Here is a 27010-nt window from a genome sequence, read left to right as displayed (position 1 = left end):
GGCCGGGGGTGTGCGGGGGTTCCCGCGCGGAGCGGCGCGCAGCGAGCGCGGCCCCGCGGAGCCGGAGCGCGCCGCCCCCGCCCCCGCCCCGCCGCGCCCGGGGGGGGGGGGGTAGCGGCGGCGGCGCCGCGCTGACGGCTCGGTGGGCACCGCGATGCTGCGGGCCGCGGCCGAGCGGGGCTGAGCGGCGGCGGGGGCCGGCGAGCGGAGCCGAGGGAAGGGGGGGCCGCGGCGGCGGCGGGCGGAGGGGAGGGCGGGCGGGCGGGGGGGGGGGGGGGGCGGCGAGCGATGGATGAGGACAACATGACGAGGAGCGAGGAGCAGGAGCTGAGTCTGCAGAAGGCGCTGCAGCAGTGCGAGCTGGTCCAGAACATGATCGACATCAGCATCTCCAACCTGGAGGGGCTCCGCACCAAGTGCGCCGCCTCCAACGACCTCACGCAGAAGGAGATCCGCACCCTGGAGGTACGGGCCCGCCGACCCCCCCAGCATCAACACCCCCCCATCAGTCTTCCCCCCACCCCCCCGGGCCGCGGCGGGTTCCCCCGCGGCGCTGCGGTGCGCCCGAGTGAGGCTGCGCGCTCTGCAGGTGGCCCCGAGGTGGGTCCGGGACCACCGAACCCTCCTGCCGGGACCCACCGGGGGCGCCCGGCCCCGGCCGCAGCCCCCCCGGTATCTTCCCGGTACCCCCCGGCATCCCCCGGCCCGGCTGTGTCCCTCCCCCGGCTTCCACCGCCCGGCAGGCGGCATCCCCCGGCCCACCTGCATTCCCCGGCCCACCTGCATCCCTTCCCCCTTCCTGCATCCCCCGGCCCGGCCGCATCCCTTCGTCCAGGCTCCTGCTCCAGCCTGGCTGCATCCCTTTCACCGGGCTGCATCCCATCGGCCCACCTGCACCCCTGCTGCCCGCCTCCATCCCCCCAGCCTGCCTGCATCCCTTTCCTTGGACTGCATCCCTTCGGCCCGCCTGCATTCCTTGTGGCAGGCTGCATCCCACGGGCCTGGCTGCATCCCTTCCACCAGGCAGCATCCCCTCAGCCCACCTGCATTCCTTCCATGGGGCTGCATCCCCTGGGCCTGGCTGAATCCCCTTCCCTGAGCTGCATCCCCTCAGCCCACCTGAATCCCTTGGGATCCAGCAGGCTCCAGCTCTCCCAGCTGGCTGCATCCCCTGGCCCACCTGCATCCCTCCCTCCAGGCAGCAGCCCCCGGCCCGGCTGCCTTCCCCCCTCCCCACTCCTGCCTCCCAGAGGATGAGGCTCCCCTTGGAGCGTGCTGAGCCCCCGCTGGCTGGGGTGAATTTGTGGTTCAGTAGGAGGTCGGTGGGCTGGGAACAGCCAGGGATTCCCAGGGCTGAGTGGGATCTCTGCAGCTGGCACAGAGCGAGGAGTAGCGAGGCCATGACCCTGGGGAGACGCCAGCGGGGCTGTGCTGGTGCTGTGGGGGCGGCTGGCGCGGAGCTGGGGCTGTGGGTGGGGGGATTTCAGAGCCAGATCCGACTCAGGCCTTTCAGCTGGTCCTGCAGCCCCTCTGTTGGCTCTGGACCATGACTGGAGCACCCTGTCCTGCTGCTTTTGCTCCCCAAGTTCCTGAGTGCTGTGGGAAGAACTGGGGCATCACCACATCACTGCTGTGCCACTTGTGGGGAGACCCCAGGTTTGGGGTGCAGCTCCCTGCTCTGTGTCCCAACTTGTGCTCATTCCTGTTCCCATCCTGCTGTCACCTCCCCTTGATCCAAGCCCTGTCTCATCCCAATTCTCCGTGTGAAGGGCTGGGAGCTGTTGGTCCTGGAGCAACCTCAGGAGAGGGATAACAGTGGTTTTGGGGTGTGCTGGAGACTTTTTGGGATGCAGGCAGGCTTCAAATCCCCAGGAGAATTTTCCAGGAGGTGCAGGACTCCAGGAGCTCATCCTACATGGAGTGATTGGCCTCGTTGAGGTCAGCACTAGAGGATTCCTTGTCTGTCCCATGGACATGGAGGGGAGTAGGGGAGTGTGATGGAGTCATCCTGGTGGGATGCTTCTTCCCAGCATCCCAGTGCCACTGGGGCAGCCCAGCTGGGGCTGGATGAAGGGTCAGGAGCATGTTATCCTACAAATGCTCACAGGGAAGCACCTCTCCAGCCCCTATGGATCACTCAGTGCCAGCCACAGGGAGCCCTGGCATTGCCATCCCTAAAACACCCCCAAACCGGGAGCTTGGGATGTTCCAGCCAAGGACATCCCTGCTGACACTCTCTGGTTGTTTTTCACCTCAAACCCAGGGTGATTCCCACAAGGGGAGTGAATCCAGGGCCAGATTCCCGATGCCAGCCCTGGGCTGGCTCCTGGTGTTGTCCTGGGTTGCCACCAGCGTCAACGGGAGTGGAGCTTGGCCCTGAGTCCCCAAGTCCCCGAGTCTCTGTGTCCCTGAGTCCCTGCTGCCACCACCACATCCCAAGGACGTGACACAGACTCTGAGGCCTCACTCTGTGCCTCTTCCCTTCCCATCTGGTGGCAGCAGAGCCGGGCCAGGCAGTGCCATGGCAAAGGGAGTGGTGACCTGGGATGTGGCACTGGAGACAGTGCCCAGCCCTTGTGTCAGCACGAGCCTGGAATAAAACGGGAGAATCCGTGGTGTTTTGGTTAATCTTCATAGGCTAAACATTGATTTTGCTGGATTAATAGAAGTTTTCCCCTTCTTTTTTTTTTTTTTTTTTTTTTTTTTTTTTTTTTTTTTTTTGTTTTTGTTTTTGTTTTTGTTTTTGTTTTAAGCCACCTTAAGGTATGTGTGAGCTCTCATCCTCCTGCATCCTGCCCTGCAGTGTTTTTGGGATGGGTACCACGGCTGCAGCCTGGTTCCAGGGGCAATCCTTGGAGCTGGGAGGCTTTTTGGGTCTTGCTTATGGCTTGGGACAGGTTCCAGTGGGAACCAAGGCAGCATCTGGGACAAAACACCTGGAGCAGGAATCGAGACTGGCTTGCTTCCTATGGGGCGGCATCCAGAAGGAGCTGAGTGTTCATCCGTCAGCCCTGCCTGGGCTGTGGGGGTTTATCCCTGTCCAAGTGTGGCAGTTGGGCTTTATGGCTCTAAATTTGGGGTTGGGGTGTAAATATGGATATGGGGTGCTGCATTCGGTGGAATTTGGGAACAGCAGACGGAAAATTTCCTCAAAGCTGGGTGATATTCCTGAATGTCCCACAGCACCATTCTGTCTGTGGGGTTAAACCCCATCCCAATGTCAAAATGTCAGTCAGGGCTCCCAGGAACCGGGATGGCTCCAAGGATAGCCCCAGGATCGACATTTCCCTCTCCCTGGGCTGCCAGGCTCCTGCCAGGAACAGAGAAATCTCCCAGGATACTTTTGGCTGCTGTGTGGTGAGGACAGGAAGAGGCTCTGAGGAAAGAGCTGTGGCCATTCCCAAAGCTCCACAGGCTGTGGAGATGCTGTTCCAGCACTGGGATTTGCCCAGGGAAGCCGTGGCTGCCCCTGGATCTCTGGAAGTGTCCAAGGCCAGGTTGGATGGGGCTTGGAGCAGCCTGGGACAGTGAAAGCTGTCCCTGCCCATGAGGTGGAACTGGAGGAGCTTTAAGCTCCTTCCAATCCAAACCATTCCATGATTTTGTGATTTTTGCTGCCTGAATGTGTGGATTCTCTGGTGTCTCATACCACGGGTGAGCACAGTGCACTTCTCCCAGAGCTGGATCCTCCCAGGATGCTGGATGGAGACATTGTGGCTCCTGTATTCCCAGCAAAACCCCCCGGGACCATTTAGCATCTCCCGAAATAAAGGATGAGCAGAGCCAGAGACATCTCACAAGCCCAACAGGACTTTGGGAGAGCCCTGAGAGAGAAAATAGAGCCCTGGCAAGGAATTCCCCAGCCCCAGGCTGCTCCAGGTGCCTCTGGAATAACGAGCCCCTTGGAGGGAGCCGCTCTGGTTGTGTTTCTTGTCATGGAAAAGGATTTTTAGGGGTGCAGAAGAGCCTCCCACTTCATGGCATGAAGGCATCCCACATGGAAGTGCTGATCCAGCTGGGATGGGATGGGATGGGATGGGATGGGATGGGATGGGATGGAATGGGCATTCCCCACAGCTCACCGGGTGCCAGATGAATGAACTTTCCCCTCCTGGATTTTCCACCGCCTGTCCTGGTCTCCAGGCAGGGCCGGTGCCGTCGCCAGCCGGGCTGACGTCAAGGATCCCATTCCAGGGGGAACAGCCGCCCTCTCGCTCCTTGGAGACCGGCTCAGAACCTGCCGGGGCTGGGGGGAGCAGCCGCTTGCGGCCGTGCTGGGTTTGGGATGAGCCCAGGGAAATTCCCGCTCGGGGTAATGGAAAGGGCTGGGATTGGGAAATCCGGCTCCAGCCCGGGGTGATCCCGGCCCCTCGCCTTGCTGGGGTCACCCAAGCTCCTGTGGAGTGACGTGGAGCGGGGACATCGCTCCTGTGCCCGCACCTGCCCCTGGCTCAGCAGGGACGCTGTTTTCCAAGGAGCTGGGGGTTCCAGGGGCTGCTGGATGCTCCAAAAAGAAGGAAATCCTGGTGGTTTCACTCCTTCATCCCAGAGCATCGCTCCTGCCCTTCCCCCCGGGCAGAGCTGCAGCAGGGAGAGGCGCTGGGAAGGTGGGAAAACAACCCCAGCTCCACAGGAAAAGCTTTGGATCCCCAGCTGGACCAGCCACAAATTCCACCAGCAGGAAGGGGGGGGGGGGGGAATCCGCGGGATTCCCACCCCTCTGCTTGTGCCCCCTGTCCGCTTCCAAGTGGGGAAACTGAGGCACGGAAGCAGTGGGAGGTTGTGCCACAGCAGGAACGAAGCATTTCCCAAATTTGCTCCGTGCCGGGATGAGCGGGATGCAGAGCAGCTCCGCGGCCGCGGGATGGGGCATTCTCCGTGGGATGGGGCAGGGAATTCCCTCCCCTTTCCATCCCCAGCAAACACCGAGAGCCTCTGGATTTTACAGAGGGGTTTCTGGGGCTTCTTTTTCCCTGGCTGGGGCAAATCCATGGACCAGAGCCCCTGGGGGTCCCAGCGGGGTCCTCTTTTGGGTTAAAAATTACCCTTCCTGTCACTCAAGGGCTCTGTGGGGGTGAGTTCCCCCAGCTGGAAATTAAATTTCCTCCATTTCCCCCACTCTTTCCCCATTCCCAGCTCACCTCTGCATGATGGTGGTGGGACTGCCCTGTCCCCAGCTCCATTCCCACCCCAGGATTCTGTTTTTGGCACTGGTGATGCCGTGGTGGCTCAGAAATCACCTTTATTCCCTTTGGGATCCCATCTGGAGAGGCAGAATGGAGAACAGGCTGGGGGCAGGATGTGGATCTTTTAGGAATTTCTTTTCCTGGTGTTTTGCTGCAGTCGTGTCCATGCAAAGGCATTTTTTGGAAGACAGGAGCTGCCTCTGGGTGTGTTCAAAGTGCCTGGGGCTGCTTCAGTTCCAAAAGCCTGGAGCGTGTTTGGGATGTGAGTTCCAGGCTGATCCTTAAACCTTAGATTGTCTGTTTTGGGGGTGTTTTTCCTTAAAAATCAGCCCTGGAAGTGGGGCAGGGCTCTGCAGAGCTGAGGGCTCCCTGCAGCCCCTCAGATCCAATTTTGCTGTTCCTGCCTCATGTTTGGGAGTTAATTTTCAGGAATTAATCTCTGGTAGCCAGGCTGAGGATGGAGAGAAACTGCCAGGGGGGTGACAACCCTGTCCCCAGCTCCTGGCAGGGCCCTTACCCAGCTGGAGGGTGATTTTGGGCGTGATGCCGACCCCTGTGGGCATCACCAGTGGGTACCACGAGGGAAAGGACAGGGAGAGATGGGAAAACTCCCAAATCCCACAGCGGGGTTCTCCCCTCATCTCTGTATCCCAAACCACCCCGTGTTTACCTGTCTATTTTTGGGGTGTGCAGGAGCAGAGGCACAGCACCATCTAGTGCTGCGGGCGCCGGGGAATCACCCAGCTGGAAAAGCAGGAGCAGGAAATCCCAGCAGCTTCCCAGCCCTGCTCTATATTCCCGGGAAAGGAGGGCAGCTTTATTTTGGGAGCTGCCGGGCTACGCCTGGGAACGGCTCCGGCCTCAGGGTGGGAGAGTTTGGGGGATTTGGGGGATGATCCGAGCAGGGATGGGGCTACAAAGGAGGAGAGAGGGGGGATGGCTCTGGAGAGAGGAAGATTTGGGTTGGTGAGGGGGGAATGAGGAGAAAATGCCACATTCCAGCCTTGGGATGTGATGCTGCAGCTGATCCCCTTGTAGGGTTTTTGCGGGGGGTAAAAAAGGAGAGTGTGGCTTTTGAGGGATGTTTGGGGGGGTTCTTGGCATCAAACCTGGGTGTAAGAGAGGAGACCGTGTCCTTTAGGGGTCCTTTGGCCCTGCAGCTGGGAATAGAAGTGGGAAAAGTGTCCTGTGGGGGCTGAGCAGCACTGGGATGGGGCAGCGTTTGTGGGAAGAGTGGTGCCTGTCCCCCTTGTCCCACTCACACCCCCAGGGACTGCCAAGGGCTGCCCACCCCCTGAATGAGACCCCAGCACTGGGTTGGGGATGAAGGAGCTGATAAAGGGATTTTTTTTTGGAGGGAAATTCCCTCTTGCACACCAAACCTCGATGCTCTTGGCTGAAGGAGTGTTTTGGGGCAGAATTTTGAGCCTTGGGATGGGGCAGAGTGAGAGCTGAGCCCCAGCTGCCACTGGGGGATCCCATGAGGGCTTTCCCGTCTTTTCCAGAGCAAACTGGTGAAGTATTTCAGCCGGCAGCTGTCCTGCAAGAGGAAGGTGGCCCTGCAGGAGCGCAATGCCAAACTGGAGGGCTTCCCCCAGCTCCTGCACTGGTTCCGCATTGTCGACATCCGGAAGGAGGTGATGGAGGTAAGGGCTGGGCATTCCCACCTGGAAAAGGGAGGGGCCTTTCCTTTCCTTTCCTTTCCTTTCCTTTCCTTTCCTTTCCTTTCCTTTCCTTTCCTTTCCTTTCCTTTCCTTTCCTTTCCTTTCCTTTCCTTTCCTTTCCTTTCCTTTCCTTTCCTTTCCTTTCCTTTCCTTTCCTTTCCTTTCCTTTCCTTTCCTTTCCTTTCCTTTCCTTTCCTTTCCTTTCCTTTCCTTTCCTTTTCCTTTCCTTCCTTCCTTCCCTTCCTTCCCTTCCCTTCCTTCCCTTCCCTTCCCTTCCTTCCCTTCCCTTCCCTTCCCTTCCCTTCCCTTCCCTTCCTTCCCTTCCCTTCCCTTTCCCTTCCCTTCCCTTCCCTTCCTTCCCTTCCCTTCCCTTCCCTTCCCTTCCCTTCCCTTCCTTCCCTTCCCTTCCCTTCCCTTCCCTTCCCTTCCCTTCCTTCCCTTCCCTTCCCTTCCCCCTTCCCTTCCCTTCCCTTCCCTTCCCCCTTCCCTTCCCCCTTCCCTTCCCTTCCCTTCCCCCTTCCCTTCCCTTCCCCCTTCCCTTCCCTTCCCTTCCCTTCCCTTCCCTTCCCTTCCCTTCCCTCCCCTCCCCTCCCCTCCCCTCCCCTCCCCTCCCCTCCCCTTCCCTCCCCTTCCCTTCCCTCCCCTTCCCCCTTCCCCCTTCCCCCTTCCCCCTTCCCCCTTCCCCCTTTCTCCTTTCTTTCTCCTTTCTCCGTTCCCCTTCCCCTTCCACATTCCCAGTCAGGCCTGGGTTTTTCTGGTGCTCCCAGAGGTTGAGCTGGGTTTGGATATACCTAAAACTGTAGAAAAACTGGAGATTAAACTTCAGTTCCTCCAGGATTTCTTGGAGATTCAGGTGGAAATTGATGGGTTTGGGTCCATGACCTGGAGAGAATGGATTCTCCCTGGTGTTCCCCGAGGTGCAGAGGATGCTCCAGGGTGATTGGTTCCTCCTCCCTCATTCCTGACCCATTCGTCCCTCAGGAAATCGCCCCTGGGCAGCTGAGCCTGGAGGATCTGCTGGACATGACCGATGACCAGGTCTGTGCCACCGTGGAGAAGTTTGGGGCCAACAGCGAGGAGTGTGCCCGGCTGAACGCGTCCCTGTCCTGCCTCCGCAGTGTCCACAAGTCCGGTGAGCGACCTCTGTCCCCTCGGGCTGCCCGGCTGGGCGGCACCATCCTGCTGTGGTGGCACCGGCAGTGTGGCTTTAATGTTGGCAGAGCTCCTGCATCCCTGGGGCTGCCTGGGATTCATTTCCTTCAGGGAACATCTGGGAACTGTGCTGGGAAAGGGGTGATGGGGGGTTGAGAGCTGGGACCCCAAACCCCCCCTGCCCTGGGCTGAGCCCCCAGCAGGGGCAGCAGGAAAGGAGGAGGAGATTCTGCCCCTCTGCCCCGCTCAGGTGAGACCCCACCTGCAGAGCTGCCCCTGGCTGTGGGGTCCCCAACATGAGAAGGATCTGGAGCTGCTGGAATGAGACCAGAGGAGGCCGTGGAGATGCTCCAAGGGGACACCTCTACCCCTGGCAAATTCCTCTCGGTGTGGTGAGGCTCCACAGAAGGATCTCCAGAGCAGCTGTGGCTGCCCCTGGATCCCTGGCAGTGCCCAAGGCCAGGTTGGACAGGGCTTGGAGCAGCCTGGGACAGTGGGAGGTGTCCCTGCTCATGGCAGGGGTGGCACTGGGTGATCCTCTGGGAATCTCTGAGGTCTTTAGGCCACCCATCCCTCTGCTCTGGAGCCAGGCTGGGAGAGCTGGGGGTGCTCACCTGGAGAGGAGAAGGCTCCAGGGAGAGCTCAGAGCCCCTTGCAGGGCCTAAAGGGGCTCCAGGAGAGCTGGAGAGGGACTGGGGACAAAGGATGGAGGGACAGGACACAGGGAATGGCTTCCCAGTGGCAGAGGGCAGGGATGGATGGGAGATTGGGCAGGAATTGTTCCCTGGCAGGGTGGGCAGGCCCTGGCACAGGGTGCCCAGAGCAGCTGTGGCTGCCCCTGGATCCCTGGCAGTGCCCAAGGCCAGGCTGGGTGGGGCTGGGAGCAGCCTGGGACAGTGGAAGGTGCCCCTGCCCATGGCAGGGGTGGCACTGGGTGAGGGCCCCTTTTAACCCAGCCCATTCCATGACTCTTACACGGTCCCCTGACCCCCGTGCCTGCAGGAGCTCGGTCAGGAGCCTCAGGGGAAAGCTCAGAGCAGCTCCAGCATCGCTTCCCGGCTGGTTCAGAGCAGAGCCCCCATTCCCAGACCCCTTCCCAGGGAACGCCCCAACCCCGCGCGCCTTTCCCGGCGCTGGATGCGCGGCTCCCGGTGCCGTGCGGTGCGGGCTGCCGGCTCCCCGGGCGGTGGCAGCAGAGCTCCGCTCTTCAATCGCTGCACGGAGCCGCTCCGGCTGCAGCTGCGCCGCCACCGGGGGCAGAGCGGGGCCGGGGCCGCCTCTGCCAGGGGAGAGACGGGGGTGCAGCGAGGGCTGGGCAGAGTCCCGCTGTGCTGACACCGTGTCCCAGCCGAGCTTGATGGGTCACAACTGAACCGTTTGGGTTGGAAAAGATCCTTTAGGAGCGAGTCCAGCCAACCCCCAGCACTGCCAAGGCCAGCACTGCCCCATGTCCCCAGGTGCCACATCCACACAGCTGTTAAATCCCTGCAGGGATGGGGATCCAGCACTGCCCTGGGCAGCTGTGCCAGTGCCTGACCACCCTTTCCGTGAAGGAGATTTCCCCAAAATCCACCCTGAGCCTCCCCTGGCCCAGCCTGAGGCCGTTCCCTCTCCTCCTGTCCCTGTTCCCTGGAGCACAGCCCGACCTGCCCCGGCTGTCCCCTCCTGTCAGGAGTTGTGCAGAGCCACAAGGTCCCCCCTGAGCCTCCTTTTCTCCAGGCTGAGCCCCTTTCCAGCTCCCTCAGCCTCTCCTGGGGCTTCAGCCCCTTCCCAGCTCCATTCCCTTCCCTGGACACGCTCCAGCCCCTCTGGCACAGCCCATCCCCATCCCCATGGTTCTGTGGTGCCAGCTTGGGAAGAGCACTGCCAGCACAGGGGGTGACTCTGGGGCAGCAGCAAACCCTGGTGATTAGGGGTCCCCAGGCCCCCATGATCTGGGGACCCCTGACCCCTCTGCTTGGCTCCTGTCCCTTCTAGAGGGGCTCCTCCAACACAGCTGCACCCCAGGGTTTGGGAGGCTGGGAATGAGCCCTGCTGGGTTTTCATCTGGGCTTTGCAGGTGTGGAGCAGCCCTTGGGGACAGCAGGGGACACTGCTGGCCACGTGACACAGTTTCAAGGAGGGGCAGCTTTGGGGGACCAGCAGTGTTCCCAGGGCACGGAATGTCCCAGAGGAGGATCCCAGCTCCAGCCTGGAGAGACCCTGGTCACATCCACCAGTTCTGGATCCTCTCCAGGCCTCCCACACGACACAGAGTGGCAGTGCCACCCCGTGCTGGGGACAGTGGCACCGGGGTGAGGTGGGGCTGTCTGAGCCCAGCCTGCCATTCCCTAGGGAGCATCCCCCCTCACTCCAGCTCCCTAAATCCAGCTCCTGCCTCCCTTCCCCTTGGCATTTCCATGAAGTCTCCCTGCTATTTGAGGAAGGGCAGCGGTGTCTCCCTGGTAGCCCTGGGAAGGCTCTTTGTTTAAACACCTCTGACTTTTAAAGGCTGCTCCAAACAAATCCCACTTTCTCTGCCCTGCTTGGCCCAGGGAATTCCCTGCTTTGGAAAATCCGCCTTGGCCTTTGGCTCGGCAGCTGCAGGAAGTTTCTCTGGTTCTTCCAGAGTTTTCCGGCTGGAGGAGATGGAAGGAGGAGGAGATGGAAGTACCGGAGGTCTGTGGGATGCTGCGGGTCCATTTGCTCCCTAATGGGGCAGCTGATGGGGCTGCCAGCATTCCTGGTGGTTCATTGAATCCCAGCAGGAGAAAGCCAGTGGGCAGGGAGTGTTTGTTTCCCATTTAACTCCATCCATCACCCCACTGCTCCCGGCGGGAGCGGCTGCTCTGTCCCTCTGGCATTGCCAGGAGGCTGCTGTGCCACTCCTGCTCTGCCAGAGCTGGATCGGGATCCTTGGAAATGCCAGCTGCTGTGGTTCTGTGCCATGCTGGAGATGCATTGTCCTGTGGATGACACAGCCTTGGGGTCAGGGAGGTGACAGGCAGAGCCCAAGGGGTGCAGGAGCTCCCAGGCACCAGAGGAGACCAAATCTCCCTGAATTTCTCGAGGATTTGGGTGTGGGAAGCTCCACCTGCGATGCCAGATGGGTTCCCTGTTCCCTGCCTCTGGCTCCATCCCAGGAATTCTGCCTCTTTTCATCCCCTGGGAAAGCAGGAGCAGAGTCCCTGCTCCGCTCCTGCTGGCAGAGAGTTGGGAACTCTGGGAGTGGGATTTCTGGCCAGGGAAGGGCAGGATGCTCCCTGGATGCCTTGGGCTGCAGGTGGGTAATGGGAGCCAACCACCCCACCCAGCTTCAGATTCCCCACGGTCCAGGCAGTGTGTTTTGGTAGGATGTGGGATTGGGATGGGCAGAGCAGCACTGCTGGGACCTTGGGAATGTCCTCCTGGGCTGTTGGGGACTGAGCAGTGATGGAGTTGCGGCTTTGGGGTGCACTAAGGGGGTGCTGTGCATCCATCCATCCATCCATCCATCCATCATCCATCCATCCATCCATCCATCCATCATCCATCCATCCATCCATCCATCCATCCCATCCATCATCCATCCATCCATCATCCATCATCCATCCATCCATCCATCCATCCATCCATCCATCCATCCATCCATCATCCATCATCCATCCATCCATCCATCCATCCATCCATCCATCATCATCCATCCATCCATCCATCCATCCATCCATCCATCCATCCATCCATCATCCATCCATCCATCATCCATCATCCATCCATCCATCCATCCATCCATCCATCCATCATCCATCCATCCATCCATCCATCCATCCATCCATCCATCATCCATCATCCATCCATCCATCCATCCATCCATCCATCCATCCATCCATCCATCATCCATCATCCATCCATCCATCCATCCATCCATCCATCCATCCATCCATCCATCATCCATCCAGCCATCATCCCTCCATCCCTCTGCTGGATTCCAGGGATTTTGAGCTGCTCGCTGGCTCCATGGCTCTGTGACAGTGAGGCTGGCACAGCCCTGAGGAGCTGTCTGGGAGTTTTTAGGATGGGGATGGAAAAGCATCCCGGGATGGCAGCGAGGCTCTCTTTGGATGCATTGTTGGGATTTTAGATCCACTGGGATATGACAGCCCCCCAAAGGAGCCCCAGATGCACCAACTGCCTCAGAAATGCCTTTTAATCTCTATTTTAGCTGCATTTTATCTCCTTGTGAATCAATACATTGTCCTCATCCTAAAAATGTAATTAATGAACAAGTTGCATCCTACTTAAAAGCTGGAATTCCTTGGCAGGAGCTGCAGCGGCCGATTCCGAGACGCCAAGATTTGTATTCATAAAGCAGGAATGAGGTTCAGGATTAACCTTTCCCATCCATCTTTATTTATTGAGTCGTTAATTAGAAGCCTCTAATTTCCCAGGCTGCCCCTGCCTGGGCAGGGAGCTGGAGGCTGTTTCATGGAGATGGATTTTGCCAGGATGGGCTTGGAAAAGGAGGCGCTTCCCAAGCTGAGCATCCTGGGGGCAGCAAGGAAAACCCCGGAGCATCCCATAAATCAGAGTGTGGCAAATCCAGATCAATCCCCCTGCTTCGTGGTGTTAACAAGGCTGGATTGGGCTTTCCTTGGATCCTTGGCAGTGGGGTTTTGTTTTCGGGTTTGATGTCAGAGTGGGATTAATTTAATATCAAATCCGAGCGGAGCTGTGGCTCGAGGAGTTGATGGGGTGTGACTGCTGAGGGATGTGTGCAGGTTTTTAAGTGTCCTACCGGGAAAAATGAGCTGGAATGGAATATTGATGAGCCCTGGGAAGGCTGAGGGTGGCCTGGGGACAGCGCAGGGTCAGGCAGGGTCGGGAGCAGTGAGGGAGAAGCAGGGAAAATCCCAGTTTGGAGGGAATTTGGGAGCTGTGCCGGTGCGGTGGAGAGGAGGGAAGAGTTGACTTTCCTGATATCCCCATGCTGCCAAGCTGGGGGATGCCAGAGTCCATTCCAGAGGCTGCTATCCCAGCATGTGGGTGCTGGGACCTGGGGGTTCCCAGAAAACCCTGGGCATTCCAAAAGCTCCAGTTTGGTCACCTGGGAGCAGCTTTTGGGAAGGGAAGGAGCGCTCGGAGCATCCCGAGGAGCAGCAGGGCTGCCTCGCCAGCTCCCATGGGAATTATTCCCAGCCTTCTCTTTTTAGGAAAACAAAGCAAAACTTGCTCTTTGAAGTTTGGGACAGGTGGAATTTTTCCATCTCTGGATGCATGAGCTGCATCCCAGCGCTGCCTCCTCTTCCCAGGAGTTGGTTTTCCTGTCGGTTTTTAATGGAGCTGTTTGGGAAAAGTTTCCCTGCTGAAATGGGGTGGAGGGAGGGATCTGAGGGGATCCATGATGCCAAATTCATCCAAAAGGAGCATCCAGAGGGACAGGAGAGGTGGACTGTGGGACTGGGGGGCGGCTGTGGCTGATATAAAAAAAATAATATAGTTATTATTAAATAAATACGATTATATTATATTATATTATATTATATTATATTATATTAATTATATTATATTATATTATATTATATAATATATATATATTAATATATTATATACAATATATAATATATATATATATATTATATTATATTACAATATATAATATTATATATTATATATTATATATTATATATTATATATTATATATTATATATTATATATTATATATTATATATTATATATTATATATTATATATTATATATTATATATGTGTGTTCATACACATAATTATATAGTGTATATATATAATATATATTATTAAATATATATATTTTAAAGAATATATATAATAAATTATATATTAATATTATATTAAATAAACACCGTATGTTATGATACAAAATGGTAAATAAATAAATTAACTATATTATTAAATAATATATTATAATATATCATATTTGAGATCTAAACAAAGGAAGTTTTGAGGAGCAGTCAGGGGGCCCGCCTGGGGACAAAGGGGGCAGAGGGGACTTTCCCTCCGTGCCAGCTCTCCCGGTGCTTTTCCAGCCGGGAATCAGAGCAGCAGCGGCCGGGAGCGAGCGGAATCCGCCAGCCTCTGACAGCCTCTGGAGCCAGAGCAGCTTTGGGATATTTTTGTTGGTTTTTTCCCCTCTTAAGCGCATTCCCGCTTTAAGCTGCTCCCATCGCGCTACCTGCCGCCTTCCTGCCGGGAATTAACTCCTCCCGGCTTTCCCCGGTTCTTTTTAGCCCGGACCGGGAGTTGTTGTCATTCCCGGGAGCATCGGCGGGGACACGGGGGGCGCAGGGAGATCCTCACCCCATCTTCATTAACGCCGCTAATTAGCGCCGGGCCGGCTCGGCGTTATGCAAATCAAGGCGAGCGAAGTGGCCAATGGGAAGAGCAAATTTGCATAGGCACGCGATGATTTGCATACGCTGAGATTTTTCCGATTTTTCGATTTTTTTGGTAAATATTTTTATTGCTCTCATTTTTAGTTTCATTTATTTTTACTTACTCGTCGTTCTAATGAATTATTTTATTATTAAACATTATTAGTTTTTATTTTATTTATTTTTATTTCTTATTTGTTCTAATTAATTTTAATTTATAACATTTTTACTTTTTACTTTTCATTTATTTCTACTTCTTATTCATTCTAATTAATTTGTTTTATTTTTAGAGTTTTTAATTATTATTTTTACTTTATTTTGATGTCTTTTTAATTTCACTTAAATAACTTTAATTAAAAACCTTTAAATTATTATTTAAATTATATTTTATTCTAATTTATTACTTTTAATTTATAAAAATTTTAATTAAGATTACTTTTTAAATTTCTTATTCATTCTAATGAATTCATCTTAATCTTTAAGATTTTTAATATTATTTTTTCTTTTTATTCTTTGTTGATGCATTTTTAAATATTTTACAATTATTTAGGAATTGTTTATTGCTATTTTAAAAATATTTTACAATTATTTGGGATTTTTTTTCCTGTTAATTTTTTTTCATATTTTACAATTACTTTGGCAGTTTTTTATCATTTATTTTGATGTTCTGCTCTGAGAAAATGATTCTGGCAAACTCCTCATGCCCCATCCTCCATCCCTTGCCTCAAAGCTTTCTTTCAACCCAAAGCTTTCATTTCCCAAGCCTTTCCTTTTCCTCTGGAGCTTGAACTGGAACATTCCCATGGAAAGGCCGGAGCGAGGGGAGAGGATCCAATTACCAACCCAGGCAGGGAGGGGGAAATGAGATTTGGAAAATGAGGAGATTTGGGTTTGCCTTGATGGGGGCAATCAAAAGGCCTCAAAAGCTGGGATCAAGGACCAGATTCCACACGGATCATCCCTGGGGTGCTCCAAAGGTGCTGCTTTGCTCCTGGTGGTGATGGATAATTAGGAGTGGAGAGGAGCCTCTGTTAATTGCAGCCCCCTCGTTATACAGATGGGGGTGAGGTGGGCATCAGCCTGGGCCAGGTGAGCGGTGTCACCGTCCCAGCGGGGGTGTCCCACCCCAGTGCCACCATTTGGGGTGGCAGCGGGAGCTGGTGATGGTGTGGGACATGTGGGGACACCTCCACCCCTGGCAAATTCAGAGTGGTGAGGCTCCACAGAGGCATCTCCAGAGCAGCTGGGGCTGCCCCTGGATCCCTGGCAGTGCCCAAGGCCAGGTTGGACAGGGCTTGGAGCAGCCTGGCATAGTGGGAGGTGTCCCTGCCCATGGCAGGGGTGGCACTGGATGATCCTCTGGGAATCTCTGTGGTCTTCAGGCCACCCATCCCTCTGCTCTGGAGCCAGGCTGGGAGAGCTGGGGGTGCTCACCTGGAGAGGAGAAGGCTCCAGAGCCCCTTGCAGGGCCTAAAGGGGCTCCAGGAGAGCTGGAGAGGGACTGGGGACAAGGGATGGAGGGACAGGACACAGGGAATGGCTTCCCAGTGCCAGAGGGCAGGGATGGATGGGATATTGGGAAGGAATTGTTCCCTGGCAGGGTGGGCAGGCCCTGGCACAGGGTGCCCAGAGCAGCTGTGGCTGCCCCTGGATCCCTGGCAGTGCCCAAGGCCAGGCTGGGTGGGGCTGGGAGCAGCCTGGGACAGTGGAAGGTGAGATGATCCTTAAGGTCCCTTCCCACACAAACCATTCCAAGATTCTGTAAGAAGAGAAGCTTCTTGCTGGGATGCAGTGCCAGCATGGAATAAATCATGGAATTGTTGGGTTGGAAGGAGCCTTTAGGATCATCTCATTCCATGGGCAAGGACACCTTCCACTCAACCAGGCTGCTCCCAGCCCCATCCAGCCCACCAACACTCCCAGGGATGGGATCTCTAGCACCTCCAGGGCTGAGCAGGGAATTCCCATCCTCTGTCCCACCGCATGGCCATGTCTCTGTGCCCTCTCCAGGCGGGAGCCTCTCCAAGCAGGACTGGACCATCCAGTGGCCGAGCACGGAGCCGGGCAAGGAGAACAGCCCCGGCTGCCCCGCGGAGCCGGGACCCTGGGGCAGGACGCACCTGAGCCCCAAGGTCCAGCCCAAGTGCGGGCAGCACCACTGCCACGCCAGCTCGTCCCACGGCCCCATGTACACCCACGTGGACCGCCTGACCGTGGAGGGCCACCCGGGGCTGTGCCCACCCCTGGAGTCCGGCCACCGCTCCCTGCCACCGTCCCCCCGGCAGCGCCACGCCGCGCACACCCCCCCGCGCACCCCCAACATCGTCACCACCATGACGCCGCCGGGGACCCCGCCCGTGCGCCGCAGGAACAAGCTGAAGCCCCCCGGGACGCCCCCGCCCTCGTCGCGGAAGCTGATCCACCTCATCCCGGGATTCACGGCGCTGCACCGGAGCAAATCCCACGAGTTCCAGCTGGGGCACCGCGTGGATGAGGCGCACACCCCCAAGTAAGTGGTGCCCCGGGTGCTGGTGCGTGTTGGGGGGGATAAACCTCATCGCAGCGCCCTGGAAAAAGCACATTTATCCCTAAATGTCGGTGTTTTGTCTGGAGGTTTTGCGCGGAAATTCCTTTTTTGCAGCTCCTTGCGGCGGGGATGTTGTGGGACGGTGCTCTGCTGCCCCGGAATCTTATTTTGGGGTGGATGGGGAGCGGGGATGTTGTGGGATGGCGTTCTGCTGCCTCGGGATCTCATTTTGGGGTGGACGGGGAGCACCCAGGGGCTCAGGATTGCTGCCTGGCAGTGCCGGAATGTGGGATGGGAGGGCTGGATTTTCCAGCTGCTGCACGGGAACGGCCGTGAGGACTGCGTGGGGGAGTGAGTGCACGCTGGAGAGAGATGGCAATAATCTTATGGATATGTGGATTTAGAAATCCTCGTGGAGAGGACAGTTTCTGTTCTGGAGACCCCCCGGGATCTTCCCCATCCCTGGCGGTGCTCAGAGCGCGCTCTCCAGGCTCTGCCACATCCCCGCGGCTCCTGCTCTGTGGCTCCGCTGCCGGCAGAGGCTGCTGCTGGGCAGGGAAAGGATTCTCTGGCATCACCACATTCCCTCCCCATCCCTTTCCATCCCTTTCGGCGGCCCCGCTCGGAAAACCTTTCTCCTACCATGGCATGGGGTGGCAGAGGGGACTCGTGGCCACTTTGGGACATCACCTCCTCTCCCTGAGGGTGGTTCGGGATGGAGCTGGTCCAAAGCAGGATCCCAGGACAAACTGCTCTTTTCATCCCAAAAATTTAGGGTTCTTGAGCATAAAAAGGCCGTGCCAGAATCCTGGAAGAGTCCCCTGAGGGCTCTGGAGGGAGCATGGATGCCTTGGCACAGCACAGACCCTCTGGCCTATCCGTGGTGTTTGGGCAGCTCCAGCTGGGACACGGGAAGGGTTAAATCCACTGAGGTGCTCCCAGTGCCCGACCTGGAGCTCCCCTTGTTGGGGCAGAAGGAACCAGGGTGGGTTTGGGGGTGGCAGATGTGTCTGGTGGCCTCAGCATCGCAGTGTCACTTGTCCCCCGGGCTGTGGCAGCCATCATTGCACGAGGTGAGGGTGATCATCCACCCACCTTTTCCCCTGAGCTGGGAATTTTTGGTTCCCAAAGGCTTTTAGCTTTTGGGAACAAAGCCATTTCAGCTGGAAAATGCCTCCTGAAAGGCCACCCTCCCCCTCGTGCTTAGGCACTGGAGAAGTGTTTGCTTTGTTCTGTCCCCAGGAGCACCCCCGTGTCCCCAGGGAGCATCCCCGCATTCCTGGGGAGCAGCCTCTCCCTTCTCCTGCTTTTCTCGGCATTCCAGCCCCCAGTCATGCTCTACCTCAGCTGGAGAAGGTCTCACTGAAGGCAGAGCTTGCCCTGTTTGGCCCCTGGTTTGTCCCTGGATATTCCCTGCTGATCCTGAGCTGAAATTGCTGGGCACCACCGGGAAGGGAGCGCTGGAGATGCTGGGAAAGCTGGATACGGTCAGACAGGGATCAAAGGAATCCAGGTTTGGGCTGGAAGAGACCTTAAAACTCACGTCATTCCAAGGGCAGGGACACCTTGCAGCACTCGTGGTCACCCTGACATGGAGCTGGACACCATTAAATCTTCTGGCCACTGATTCCCCAGTGTGGGGATGGGGTGCCCAGAATTCCCTGCAAAGGGAAGGAACAGGGAAGGGCGTGGAGATGGAAATGTCACACGGGGTGACACAAACAGTGGTGTCCCCTCTGCCTTCATCACTCTCTGCCTTCCTGGCACAGCTGTGGCTGCCCCTGCATCCCTGGAATGTCCCAGGTCAGGCTGGACAGGGCTCGGAGCAGCCTGGGACAGTGGAAGGTGTCCCTGCCCATGGCAGAGGTGACACTGGATGAGCTTTGAGATCCCTTCCCACCCAAACCATTCCATGATTCCTTTGCCTGACTGCAGCCGGTTCTCCCAGTGTCCCCAGTACTCTCTTCCCAGTGGTGCTAGGCAATTTCACCTCCTGATTGGGGAATTAATCAAGGAAAGAGCCAATATTGACAGGACCCCGTTGTGCTCCAGGGGCCGCTGTGCCGGGTTGGATCCGGATTCCTGCAAACCTCTTGGAGAAGCAGGGAACTTCATTTTCTCTAATGGCACTTAATGATTTTGCAGGAGACAACCACTAAATCCTGCCTGCTAATCCCATTAGTGGTTCGGGATTGTAATTAGTGCATTAAAGAGGCAGCTTCGTCTTTTTTCCCTCTTTTTTTCCAGCACAGCCCTGCTGGAGTGGAAGCTGTTTATTAGCCTGAATGAGGTGGAAAATGCCTGGCACAGATAAAAAGTGGATTAAAATTGAAATATTTTCAGGCTCTTCTCAGCTAATTGTTATTTTATAGCTGTGGCCATGGAATTTGAGGATGGGTTTTTTTTAATGCCACACTTTTACAGTGTCCCTGAAGTCTGAGTCCTCTGTGCTTCCTGCAGGAGGGAGCTCATCCCTGGAGGAGGATTTGGAACCTTCCTTGATCAACCCCTTCTGGGGTTTAGTTGTGCCCCTGGGCCCTTGGGTTGCTTTGGATTGGGGTTTTCTGCTCCCCATCTCCTGTTCCAGCATAGAAAGAGGGGCTGGACATGGAGAGCTGAGAGTTTGAGGACATTCCTGGGGATCCCAAGTGCTGGGTGGGTTCTCCTGGAGTGATTTGGGGTGGAGATTTACCCCTATCCTGCTTGATCTCTGCAAGGACCCTTCTGCGACCCTCCCAGGAGAGAGATTGGTGTCCTTCAGGTTGATTTATGGAATGATTTGGGTGAGAAGGGATATGAAGGAGCATCTTGTCCCACCCCTGGCATGCCAGGGACACCTTCCACTGTCCCAGGCTGCTCCAAGTGTCCAGCCTGGCCTTGGGCACTGCCAGGGATCCAGGGGCAGCCACAGCTGCTCTGGGCACCCTGTGCCAGGGCCTGCCCACCCTGCCAGGGAACAATTCCTTCCCAATATCCCATCCACATCCCTTGCCCTCTGGACACATTCCCTGTGTCCAGTCACATTCCAAAGTCCCTTTATCCCTCCCCAGCTCAGGATGGGGTGAAACGGGCTCTGGGGAGCCAGGGGTGACTTTGGCAGAAGGAGAAATCTCTCTCCCCATGAGCTGTGGGTTGGGATTGATGGAGTGGAGCCCTCAGGGTTCTCTGGGGCTGCTCCCCCCCGGATTTTTCCACCTTAGCACAGACAGAAAATAAAACACCACCATTTATTTGTGACAGCAGCAGCAGTGACCGGGTCCCCTCCCGAGCAAGGCCACCGTGTACTGCTTGATTCCCGATGACAGCTCATAAACTCCTTTGTATGTTGTGTTTTGGATCTTATTCCCAGCGTTTAATCCATCATTTCTGTGTGCCAAGACCTTCTGAGGCAGGGGTTAAGTCTGATTTTTTTTTTTTGGAGCTCCCAGCCTCAAATTTTCCTGCACGGAGTCTTCAGCTGTCGACCGTAACTCCGAGGTATGGAACATTACTCCTGAAAAGATCCCCTGACTTCCATAAATCCACAACCCATAAACATCTCAGCAATGGTCCTGAAACGGAAACAAAACATTGAGAGTGGCTGATAAAATAATGCCCATTTAATACCTCATGAATTCCACGGGCCATTGGAATCTCTCATGGATAGTTAATGATTATCCATCAACCAGGAGCCAGGAAAGAAACAAACTCGGAACGGGAGATCTCAAAAATCCGTGAGTTGGGGAACAGAAATCCAGCTCGTTAAGGGACCCTTGGAAGGGCTGTCCGAGGCATCTGCCCTGGGGTGGGTGGACTTTACCCTTAGACCCATCCTTTGGCCCATCTTCTGTCCTTTGACCTCTACCTAGGCCCACCCATCATCCTTGGACCCATCCTTAGACCTTATCTTTCATCTTTAGACTCCCCTTGAACCCATCCTTCATCCTTGGACCCCTCTTTAGACCTGGCCTTTGGCCCCTTCTTTGTCCTTTGGCCCATCCTTTATCCTTTGACCTCTACCTAGACCCACCCATCATCCTTGGACCCATCCTTAGACCAGTCCTTCATCTTTAGACTCCCCTTGAACCCATCCTTCTTCTCTGGACCCCTCATTAGACCTGGCCTTTGTCCTTGGGCCCATCCTGTGTCCTTTGACCTGTACTTAGACCTTTTCTTTGTACTTAGACATATCCATCATCCTTGGACCCATCCTTAGACCCATCCTTCATCTTTAGACCTGTCCTTGGACTCATCCTGGGATCCCTCATTAGACACTTGAATCCTTTGGCCCATGCTTAGACTTTTCCTTTGTACTTAGAATCATTCTTCATTTTTAGACCCATCCTTCATCTTTAGACCCATCCTTCATCTTTAGACCTGCCCTTGAACCCACCTTTCATCCTGGGACCCCTCATTAGACCCGCCCTTTTAACCTTTTTAATTTTTTTCAAATTTTTTTCTATTTTTTTTTCCAATTTTTTATCCTTTGGCCCACCCTCCCTTCTTTGATCCATCCTTCATCCTTTGGCCTGTACTTGGACTTTTCCTTTGTACTTAGAACCATTCTTCATTTTTAGACCCATCCTTAGACCTATCCTTCATCTTTAGACCTATTCTTGGACCCACCCTTCATCCTGGGACCTCACATTAGACCCATCCTTTGTCCTTTGGCCCATCCTTAGATCCTTCATCCATTCACCCATTTTTGGAGCCCTCCTTCACCTTTAGGCCTGTCCTTGGACCTGTCCTTCATCCTTGGACCCCTCCTTAGACCCACCCTTTGATCCATCCTTTCTTCCTTGACCCACCCTTTGTCCTTTGACTCATCCTTAGACACATCCTTCATCCTTGGACCCCTCATTAGACCCACTCTTCATCTTTTAGCCCATCCTTCTTCCTCTGACCCATCCTCAGACCCATTCTTCTTCCTCTGACCCCTCCTCAGATCCATCCTTCTTCTTCTGACCCCTCCTCAGATCCATCCTTCTTCCTCTGACCCCTCCTCAGACCCATCCTTCTTCCTCTGACCCCTCCTCAGATCCATCCTTCCTCCTCTGACCCCTCCTTACACCCATCCTTTGTCTTTCAGGCCTGTCCTTTGACCCATCCTTCATCTTTGGACCCCCCCTTAGACCCATCCCCTGACCCACCCTTCATCCCTGCCCCTTGTGAAGGGGAGCTGAGCCCAAACCCTCCTCCACTTCCCAGCTGTGGCTGTCTGGCCAGATCCATGGACTCCGTGGCCCTCAAGGAACGTCCTCTGGGAAGCAGCTGGAGAGGGCGGATGGGAGCACGACCCGACGGGGCTGAGCCCCAGGGATGTGCAGAGTTCCAGCGTGCAGCAGCTGCTGGACAGGACGGGACATTTTTGTGGTGCACCTAGGTCAGGTTTGGGCTGGCATGAGGCTCCTCCAGCTCAAGGCAGCTGGATTTTGGCTAAATTTTCCATGAATTCTCCTTATCCTGTGTTGCTGCAGTGGCATTCTGGGTGTGGGTGTTTCCCTGGTGGAAAAACCTGTTGGTTCAAAGCTTTCTGAGGGTTCATTTCCTTCCCTTTTGCCCCATTGGTGCTGAGGTGTTTTTTTTGAGGGATTTTTCCAGACTGGGATGAGGATTTCCTGGCTGGGTGAAGTCAGACGTGAAGTTCAGATGTGAACTGGTGATAGAGCACATGCCCAGTTTCTTCTTTTCCTTTTTCCTTGAATTATTTCCAACTTTAACTTTAGACACCGGGGGCGCTTTTCTCCATCCCACACTACAAATTCCTGACAACGGGATATTTCCTGTGGCACTTGGCCAAGTCTACTGCCCAACTGGGGCCATCAAGGCAGAGAGGTGAAAAACTGAATCCCAGACCTCCAAAAACCTGGGAGCAGAGGGAACAGAGGTGAAAAACTGAATCCCAGACCTCCAAAAACCTGGGAGCAGAGGGCACAGAGGTGAAATACTGAATCCCAGACCTCCAAAAACCTGGGAGCAGAGGGTACAGAGGTGAAAAACTAAATCTCACTTCTCCAAAAACCTGGGAGCAGAAGTCTTCTCCACCATCCCCACCCCATCGAGCAGCCCGTGCCTAGCCTGTGCCTCAGATTTAATCATTTAAGCTGGTCCTAAATAGGCCCTGATGGGTCATTAATTCTGCTGCTCTGCAACCTTGATAATAATGATGTTTCCCCTTGTAGCAATTCTCGTCCACCTGGTGGATCGATGATTTGATGTTCTGCATGGGCAGGATTCAGGAGAGCATCCAGGCAGCTCCTGTGACATTCCCCAGCTTTGGAAAGGCAGGTGGGCTCCTGGTGTTGGGGATGAGCAGGAGATTGATGTTTGCAGAGCAGGTGGATGCAGCAGGACGTTGCCAACGTGTGGAAATAATCCATATGGAGCATCTTCCCAAGGTGGGCACTGGCACCTGGCTTGTCCCAGCCCTGGGTGGCAGCAGGAGCAGGGCAGTGCCCATCCTCTGTGACTCACCTCAGATCATGGGGTCACTTTTGGGTCCTCATGACAAGGAGGACCTGGAGGGGCTGGAGCGTGTCCAGGGAAGGGAAGGGAGCTGGGAAGGGGCTGGAGCCCCAGGAGAGGCTGAGGCAGCTGGGAAGGGGCTCAGCCTGGAGAAAAGGAGGCTCAGGAGGGACCTTGTGGCTCTGCACAACTCCTGACAGGAGGGGACAGCCGGGGGGGGTCGGGTCTGCTCCAGGGAACAGGGACAGGAGGAGAGGGAATGGCCTCAGGCTGGGACAGGGCAGGCTCAGGGTGGAATTTGGGAAAATTCCTCCTGGAAAGGGTGGTCAGGCACTGGCACAGCTGCCCAGGGCAGTGCTGGATCCCCATCCCTGCAGGGATTTAACAGCTGTGTGGATGTGGCACCTGGGGACATGGGTGGACTCCATGATTTCAAAGATCTTTTCCAACCTAAAGGATCCCTCTTTTCAAACCTAAAGGATTCCATGATCTCCACGCTGTTATTTATCCTGAAATCAGAGCCCAACCTGGAACTTCAGCGAGGGGGAGAGCGTGGCAGTGGGGGAATTTGGAGAGCAAAATGAGCAGCATCTCTCCCTGTGCGTCCAAATCATCCCCCTGATTAATCTCACTGCCGCTGCTGGTGAGCCAGGGCTGTGGAGCTGTGCACAGCTCCTGGAATGTGTCCAGCTCCCTCAAAGGATGGTTTGCACACCGTGAGGTGACAGTGATGAGTGGCCCCCGTACCAACCTGGCTCCGTGCTGGAATTATCCCACTGCTCCGGGCTGTGGCGCTCCTTAGCAGAGTCATTAATGTTAATTACGGCCCTGCTATTCCATCCAGAGCGCTGGAGCTCAGAGGAGAAACTTCTCACCGTGTCCTTTAATGAGGAGTTGAGGATCCTTCCAAAGCCAGACGGGCGTGAGGATGAATTTAGATAAGGATTGACATCCTGGGAGAGGTGGCACCGCATTCCTGGTGCTCCTGCTGCCCAGCTGGGAGGGAGGGCACGGAGAGGGCAGGGGCTGTGGGCAGTGTCCGGGGTGGTGGCCAGGAGAGGGACTGACCACTGATGGTCTTGGCAGAGCCTAAGCTCTGCCCAGCTCTGTCTTCCAGCTGGACCTGTGCAGGAAAGTCAGGGAGCAGCTCCCCTCTTCACTTTGTGGTTCAAGAGGTTGGTGGGAGCTTCTCCTGACCCTCCTGCCACCCCAGCCCTGACCTGCCCTGACCAAGCCTGGCTGGGTTGGCCAAGTGCTCCAGGGGATTCCTTGGCAATAATGGGATGAAAACCAAAGGCAGGGAGTGCTCCTCAGAGTCCAGAGGAGCTCACAGAGCTGCTCCAAGGGCTGGAGCCCCTCTGCTCTGGAGCCAGGCTGGGAGAGCTGGGGGTGCTCACCTGGAGAGGAGAAGGCTCCAGGGAGAGCTCAGAGCCCCTTGCAGGGCCTAAAGGGGCTCCAGGAGAGCTGGAGAGGGACTGGGGACAAGGGATGGAGGGACAGGACACAGGGAATGGCTTCCCAGTGCCAGAGGCAGGGATGGATGGGATATTGGGAAGGAATTGTTCCCTGGGAGGGTGGGCAGGCCCTGGCACAGGGTGCCCAGAGCAGCTGTGGCTGCCCCTGGATCCCTGGCAGTGCCCAAGGCCAGGCTGGACACTGGGGCTTGGAGCAGCCTGGGACAGTGGAAGGTGTCCCTGCCATGGCAGGGGTGGGATGAAATGGGATTTCAGGTCCCTTCCATCCCAAACCATTCCAGGATTGTCCAGTCTGGGGCGGATCTGCCCCACCTGGCTGAGGCTGTGGGCTCTGGGGATGGGGAAACCCCCTCAGGGTGCCCCTGGGGCTGAATCCCTGTGGAAGCTTCTCCATCTAAAGGAGACTCAGCCCCAGAAGCCCTGGCTGGCCCCAGCTCACCCTCACTGCCCTTGGGTGGCCCTCAAAGAAACGTAACGGTGGCAACCAAGAAAACAGAAGGGGCTTAATGAGAAACAGCTCCAGCTCCAGGATCCTGGCAATTACCTCTTCCAGCTCCTTCCTGCCCCTGTCTGCTCCCAGTGCTGTTCCTGCAGCCCCGAGGAGGAGACAGGCGGGGGGAACCTGTTTGGCTCAAATTCCCTTCAAAGAATTTCCCAGCTTTATAATTTGCAGCTGTAATAAAAAAGTTCCACTTTGTGCTTGGAAAAGAGAATAATAGATCAGTCAGACTCGAGCCTGGAAATTCAGGCATCCAGGGAAGTGGGGACAGGCACTTGGATAAATATTTAACTGCTGAGGCTTTGATATGAAGGAGCTGCTTTTCCTCTGGCTGGGGAAGGGAGGGATTGTTACCTCTTTATGGGAATGAGGAGGATAAATGGGACATCTGGAGGATATTCTGTGTTTATTTCTTTATCTCAACCCCAGCTCGTTTGGGAGTGTGAACATTGTGTGGCGCTTGCTCAGGTTTGGGTGGAGAATGAAGGAATTTCAGCTTTTCAGGCAGGTTCAAAAAATCCACTGCCTTGAAAGCTGAAAATCCTTAAGAAGCTGGTGCCATCCTGAGTGCACCAGAGGGATTTGGGATGTGGGATGGCACTGGGCACGGAGCTGTGTGTTTATCCCAGTGCCAAAGGTGACCTGGTGCCTTCTTTCCTGACTGAGACGGCTCCAGCTGGGCTGGTTTTGATCCCAACTCTCCAAGGCTGTTTGGGAATGCTCAGACTCCTTAGCCAGGGTGGGTTTTTTAATGGTTTATTTGGGAATCTTTGGAGAAAAAGATCAGATTTTGCCATCTGTGTGCCAGTATGGGAACAGGAAGGGAGAAGTGGCAGAAGTTCTGGAGAGGGGCTTTGGTAAGGAGGGACAGGGCACAGAGCATGGCTTCCCACTGCCAGAGGGCAGGGATGGATGGGAAATTGGGAAGGAATTGTTCCCTGAAAGCACAGATTGAAGCTGTGGCTGCCCCTGGATCCCTGGGACAGTGCGAGGTGTCCCTGCTCATGGCAAGGTTGGGATAAAATGATCTTCAAGCTCCCTTCCCACCAAATCATTCTTGCCTGAAAGAATGCCAGAGTGAATCTGAGGCTTTTCTTCCTTTATTTTTGCCATTCCAAAGAATGCCAGAGTGAATCTGAGGCTTTTCTTCCTTTTTTTGCCATTCCAGTGGATGCTGCTGGTGTAGGAGGCACGGGGGCAGCACTTCACCTGCTCCTTGCTCTGATTTAATCGGGAATATTGTGCAATTAAACCACTCCAAAAGCCATAAATCTTCAGTGCTGAATCCCGGCCGGGGCCACGCGCTCCCGGCCAGGCTGCAGCGATCTTTAATCCTTTGCAGTTGAAATACCAATGAGAGGATTTTTTTTTTTTTTTTTTTTTTTTTTTTTTTTTGTTCCCACTCTATTTCCCTTCCTTTAAGAGCAATGCTTGTGTGGAAATTGGTGTGTGCTGGCAAGGAGCAAAGTGGTGAATAAAACATCACCTGGCTCCAGCGGCTGCAGGGGCAGCTCCTGCCTTGTGGTTAAATTTTAAATTAAACCCGTTTTAATTCTTTTAAACGGCAATAAGAATGGAAGTGACAACAAATGCCTGCAGAGCAGGTTGCTACTTACTCAATTTCCGGGTTTTTTAAGAGTTGGGAATGGAGGTTGAGCGCTGCCAGAGCTGAGGAATGGTTGGGATGCCCTTTGGGATG

General features: G+C 55.3%; 1 protein-coding gene across 3 annotated transcripts in view; it reads left to right on the top strand.

Annotated features, from left to right (window-relative positions):
- Positions 1-288: 288 nt before the first annotated feature.
- KSR2 (kinase suppressor of ras 2) overlaps positions 289-27010 on the top strand; it is an 81163-nt gene continuing 54441 nt past the window's right edge. For all 3 annotated transcript variants that reach the window (XM_053959148.1, XM_053959146.1, XM_053959147.1), the window contains exons 1-4: positions 289-465; positions 6692-6832; positions 7832-7982; positions 16377-16875. In XM_053959148.1, the coding sequence (XP_053815123.1) occupies positions 289-465; positions 6692-6832; positions 7832-7982; positions 16377-16875 (968 nt within the window). The remainder of the gene's footprint in view (positions 466-6691; positions 6833-7831; positions 7983-16376; positions 16876-27010) is intronic.

This window comes from Vidua chalybeata, chromosome 18 (genome assembly GCF_026979565.1).
Source record: "Vidua chalybeata isolate OUT-0048 chromosome 18, bVidCha1 merged haplotype, whole genome shotgun sequence".
Lineage (NCBI taxonomy): Eukaryota > Metazoa > Chordata > Aves > Passeriformes > Viduidae > Vidua > Vidua chalybeata.
The sequence above is the reverse complement of the archived record's forward strand: the minus strand, read 5'-3'. Positions and strand labels throughout refer to the sequence as shown.